This window comes from Gadus morhua, chromosome 3, assembly GCF_902167405.1.
Source record: "Gadus morhua chromosome 3, gadMor3.0, whole genome shotgun sequence".
NCBI classification, from domain to species: domain Eukaryota; kingdom Metazoa; phylum Chordata; class Actinopteri; order Gadiformes; family Gadidae; genus Gadus; species Gadus morhua.
The window spans coordinates 15,602,341-15,608,340 of record NC_044050.1 but is presented as its reverse complement, the minus strand read 5'-3'; the positions used below and the strand labels follow the sequence as shown (position 1 = coordinate 15,608,340).

Here is a 6,000-nt window from a genome sequence, read left to right as displayed (position 1 = left end):
TAAGCAGTAGAGCCATAATAAGTGTGTTTGTCTTAGGCTGACGCCTCTGTGAAGAGGGGATATCGGTCGTGTTTCTTTTGTAAGACAGAGCCGTGGTTTATGAGTCGGAGTGTGAATATACACACAGCAGCAGCAAATTTGCACACACATGGGATTTTTCACCTAACAGTTGATTAAAATTATAGCCTATGCGTATGAAAGACTATCGCTTTGAAACTAACAGCTAGACGAATAGTCTGAATAATACTATTAAATAACCTTACTTAATTACATTTCTACCGTGAAAGCCACGAAACTGTAAGGCCTACCTGCATATATACAGTATATATATATATATATATATATATATATATATATATATATATATATATATATATATATATATATATATATATATATATATATATATAGGCAAGCCATCTGGCGTGGACAAAAATGCATAAAAAATTACTCCAAATTGTGGAGATGACTCTTAATCCATATTCTGATTGTAATGACTATAGTCTTTTATGATTATTCACAATACATAACCTTACTTAATTACATTTCTACCGTGAAAGCCACGAAACCATAAGGTTTCGTGGCTTTCACTATTGTTTCGTGGCTTTCACTATTGGCTTTCACTATTTGGTCGGATTCAGCTATTGTGAAATGACACGACTTACTGGTGGTTAACATGTACAATGTGAGTGTTTAATGTGGATTCAGTATGTTGATCCGTCCCAGCTTCAGCATCAGCAGCAGCAGCACCCTGAGGGAGCCTGGCTATGGGCGCTGTCCAGGGTGCTGAAGAACAACCCTTTTGAACGCAGCCCCGGGCCTTTTTCATATCAACCACTTCAACAACAGTGTTCTGTGTTGTGCCTGGGTCGTTTCTATCATGTTCACATATGCACATTACAGAATATCCATCGACCCCCCACCCATACACGAAGCTGGGTTTATCTTCTTTGCTCATATGATGATGTTTTTTTTCGGCTATCTTCGACCCCATGTGGGGGGACGGGACGTAGAGATCGTGTCGTGTTATCTGTACGCTGGGATGCGGACGTCGTGCTCCGAGAGACGGATGCTTTAAGAAACGACGCGTACGACGCAACCGTGCTTACGACCTACGTCACGGCGTGCAGACATGTGGTTTTGACATTCAGTAGTCTACCCTGCTGATCACGGCTTTGCTCAACCCCCCCTCCCTCCGCTGCCAAGAGAGATTCCTTTGGTTAGAAGAACGGCGCAGAGAGATCGAGGGGCTCGTCGATTTTGCAAGGAAAACCATCACAAGTGGGACCCGAGTTTACCTGTCGCGATCTGCAGCATCAGTCCACGTACACCCCGGCTAAAACCACCGTGTAGAAGTCATGTCTGTAGCGGGACTGAAGAAGCAATTCCACAAAGCCACTCAGGTAGGGGTCTCCTCGTTTACACACCGAACCCTTTGGCAAGAGCTGCTAAAAACCTTTTTTCACGCAGAGTCGAACAGTGTCGACTACGTGTGTAACCTGTCTTGTCCCCGGTGATGCGGTGTAGCGGCTCACCGGTCGTGTGGTTGGAGGCTAAGCCTATTCGGTTTCTGCAACATCGTTGTTTGGTCTCGTATTTACCCATCGCTCGGGTCTGTCTTGCCGGATTCATATCATGTGTGGCGGATTGCGGTACTGCACCACCGACCGACCATGGTGCAGGGTGGTTGTGGTGGTAGTGGGGGGGATGGGGGATATATTGACGATCGTGTTCTTGTAAAAAAAATTAATTACTAGACACCCTGCAAACTCTTTTACATCCATATGAAGAATGTAGACGTGGATTTTCCTACGATAGCAATCCGTGATGGAAATCATGCTATGGAGAACATGGCTTCACTATCCTACCCTTCAGATGACATTCTACATCCCTCAGCGTAGTTCTCGGTATAGCCCGGCGCTCCCATAGTCGTGTTACAGGCTGTGTGTGTGTGTGTTTTGAAAAACTACGGCAGCGATTATTGCGCTGCACACGAACGTTGCATAACCGTTAAGTGCGTTGTGACGGAAATCCGTCTTTACCTCCACGGTCTTCTGCTGTGACCTCGCCGCCCTCTAAATGCACACGACACGGCTACAGCTCAGCCGTGTAGTGCACGGTCCACACGAGGAATGGAAAGACATGGACATCTTCCAAACTAATGCGCAATATATCCATATGTCCATGCACCACGTCGTTTCAAGGTTACAAAACAGGACGATTTGTATTGCAAAGCAGCAGGCATATATAATTGAAATAGACACAGGGAAATATTTATAAAATATTTCTATATCTGTTTATTTTCTGTGTATCACTATATTATGTTGATTGTGTCCTCGGTAACTGGCTGGGGTACAATATGTGACTGGATGTGTGTCATGATCTGTACTGGTATCAACAACACCTACCTAGGAGCTTTTTGCTCAAGAACTTCTGGAGAGCAGCTTTGGCGCAAAAAATCGCCTAAAAATATGAGCAGTCTCATGTCTTCCATGGTCAGAGCCCTTATCCTGGCTCCCCACTCTCTGGTTCTCCCCTTCCTTAGAACCCTCACCCTGGCTCCCTGCTCTCCGGTTCTCCCTTAGAACCCTCACCCTGGCTCCCTGCCCGCCGGTTCTCCCTTAAAACCCTCATTCTGGCTCCCTGCTCTCCGGTCCTCCCTTAGAACCCACACCCTGGCTCCCTGCTCTCCGGTTCTCCCTTAGAACCCTCACCCTGGCTCCCTGCTCTCCGGTTCTCCCTTAGAACCCTCACCCTGCCTCTGCTCTCCGGTTCTCCCTTATAAACCTCACCCTGGCTCCCTGCTCTATGGTTCGCCCCAGCCTTAGAACCCTCACCCTGGCTCCCTGTGGTCCGGTTCGCCCCAGCCTTAGAACCCTCACCCTGGCTCCCTGCGGTCCGGTTCGCCCCAGCCTTAGAACCCTCACCCTGGCTCCCTGCGGTCCGGTTCGCCCCAGCCTTAGAACCCTCACCCTGGCTCCCGGCTCTCCGGTTCTCCCCAGCCTTAGAACCCTCACCCTGGCTCTAGGGTTCCCTCCTGCCTTGGATCCTGACTGACGCACTCAACAGTCTCTAATCCATTTACAGTACCTAACCAGCGTCACTGCCTCTACTCTGTCACACCCCTGCTCTCCGTCACTGCCCCCCCCCCCCCCCCCCCCCCCCCCCCCCCGCTCCCTATCTCAGTTTCTCAGACCCCCGTTTGCATGAATAAGCTTCCTATTGTCTGCCCCATCATCATCATCATCATCATCAGCTGCATCCTCATCCTCTCCTGGACCGTTCAGCAGAGGAAGAGTGTTATTCCAGGAGAAAGTAATTACCTAATCATGACACTAATAATAGCCCTGCTTGCGAAGGTCAGTGCTTGTCACATACTAACCGATCCATTGTGACAGATGAACCGAACCTTTCAGTCAGTTGTTGGTTTTCTGCCCGACAATTCAGCGGTAAACCGCAGCGTTAGGACCTGTGAGAGATAATGTTATATGGTTATACTCCGCTGTTACGTTCAATTATATGTAATCAAGTTCCTCACACTCATAAATGGTGTATAGTATTAGTTAGGTTGTGTGTGTGTATGCGTTCAGTGGATTGAAAGGGATAATTAGTCAGGTGGGTGTGTGTGGGTGTGTGTGCGTTTGTTCCGTGGATAGAAGAGCATAATTACCTAAGTGGGTTCAGTTGATAGATGAGGATGATATGTTAGGTAAGTGTGTGTGAGAGCGTTTCGAAGGATTGCCATGTTCACTATACCAGAGTTTATGACGCAATTTCATTCCATACTCCTCCAGGTTCCTAAATCTCCAAATCTTCTCAGTGGGTATGACATGGCATGTAGGACACAAAGTCACTCCTCGCCTGTCGCTCTAGCTCAGACATTCTGACACACACGCGTCACGCACACACGCACAGCAACAACCGCACGCACACACACACACACACACACAGACCTCTTCTCAAGGACAGAGGCGGAGGCAGAGAGGGCGACAAGTTTTTAGAAAACCGCTAGGCTGTAATTGGAGAAGGAGGATTGTGTGGCGTTCGAAAACGTTAGAAATTAGAGTGAACCATGGCCAGTTGCATGGTCTTGTTTTTGGTTTTAGTCAACATTAAATCGACCATAACCGTGCCTTCCCTTCAGCCATGCGTCCCTAGCTTTAACATTTTTATTTTTTTCATATTTTACTTTTTTGTCTTTTAGCAGACGCTGTTATCCAATGTGACAGTGAATTCAGATAAATGTCAAAAAGGTGGAGATAGGGATTAGAACTCTTGCCCGGGGAGGCCCTACAGGTTAGGCATCAGACACTAGGGTTTGAACCCAGTACCTTTCAGCTGGGACTCAACCACCCTAGTAATCATACTGTCCTGCCCGGTTAATGGCAGCTTATTGGTAACAAGGTCATAGTTCATAGAAAGGAGGAATGTGATTTGAATCGTGCAAAAGGAACAAATCCTGACAGCCAGATGTTTGTTGGCACAATGGAGGCTTGATATGAGCTGGAGAGGAAAACGTGTTTTAGGATGAGTTGTCAAACAGGAGACCATGTAAGGAAGTGAAATAGGAAAAAATGTAGGTGAATAATTTAAGGAATCCATTTACATTTCATGTTGTATTCCGATTGCAGTCATTGGTCTCAAGCCTTCAGTTTCTCGTCATTTTCTCCTGCCATTCCTCCTCCTCCTCCTCCTCCTCCTCCTCCTCCTCCTCCTCCTCCTCCTCCTCATCCTCCTCCTCTCCTGCACCTCCTCCTGGGAGCAGGACGACAGCAGGCTCCCTGTATGGCTCAGTAATCCAGCAGGATCAGATCCCAAGTCCCAGTCCATATGGGCCCCATGCCAGCAATCTGTTCTTTCCGACCCCCACACTACCCCTCCGCCCCCCTCTTTCCCCCGTACCTACGGGTCCCTCCCTACACACCCGCAAACACTCACATGCATAAATGGCACGTGCATGCACAATTGCAAGCGCACACATGCACATACGCACACAACCATGGGTGTCATTGGATTAGGGCAGCGACAAAGAATGTAATTGAATTGGACCGGCATATATTGTTTAAGCCGAACAAATACTTTTTTTCGTTAAGGAATATTTTTTTTTTTTAATGACTCGGGTTACTCGTATCTGTATGAATCATACAAAAAAGAATGTTTGTAAAAAATACGTTATATTCTATTACCCTGCCTCTGCTCCGCACCGCTATGCTAATGTCTCGCTGTCAAGCGAACAAAGTGTCTCGCGGGGCTACCTTCTCCGGGTGCGGCTCGTGGCTAATTAATGCTCTGGAAAGGACCCCTGCTGCCGTGGAAACCGCAGCAGAACTTCATCCTGTGCTTTAGTTTAGGTGTCAAAAGCACCCCAGGTGGTAGAGGGGTGCTAACGCGTTGGAGGGCTGCAGAGGGGGCCTTAGTGGCATTAGTGTCGAGGGGCTAGACCCGCACACACACATGAACGCAGTATTCTTGCATTTGCATTCTTGCGCACAAACATGCTTCTTCAGACACCTGTGCACACACATACACGCACGCCACGCACACGCGTGCACATAGGCTGCTTCATTCATATTCTCTAAATGACAATACAAACAAATAGTCAAACAGCTTCACTCAGCTTCTTTCTTGTGTTCAGTACACAGTTAACACACACACATGCACAAACTTGCCTATACTCACACACATGCACGCACACACACACACACACACACACACACACACAAGCTCCACTCACCTTCTAATGTACGTTATAAACACACTCCATCACCAAGTCATTTATTTCCGGTCCCCCTCCCACTTCTCGCCACCTGTCTCTGTGGAGCGAGGTCACCATGACGCACGGCGGGGTGTGGGGCACCATTAACCAGTGTCCCGGGACGCTGGGCAACGGCCGTGAAGGGGAGGCCCAGCCCAGCTCCCGCTTTAACGACCAATCAATAGCTTGTGTGTGTGTGTGTGTGTGAGAGAATGTGGGTGAAGTTGTGTGTATGTTCTGCGCAT

General features: G+C 47.9%; 1 protein-coding gene across 5 annotated transcripts in view; it reads left to right on the top strand.

Annotated features, from left to right (window-relative positions):
* The first annotated feature begins 1,129 nt into the window (after positions 1 to 1,129).
* Positions 1,130 to 6,000, top strand: part of sh3gl2a (SH3 domain containing GRB2 like 2a, endophilin A1) — a 41,819-nt gene continuing 36,948 nt past the window's right edge. For 4 of the 5 annotated variants that reach the window (XM_030352436.1, XM_030352435.1, XM_030352434.1 and 1 more), the window contains exon 1: positions 1,231 to 1,403. In XM_030352436.1, coding sequence (XP_030208296.1) covers positions 1,359 to 1,403 — 45 coding nt within the window. In that variant the 5' untranslated portion in view covers positions 1,231 to 1,358. Of the gene's footprint in view, positions 1,404 to 6,000 lie in introns of all 5 variants that reach the window. The other variant, XM_030352432.1, reaches the window with a different exon arrangement.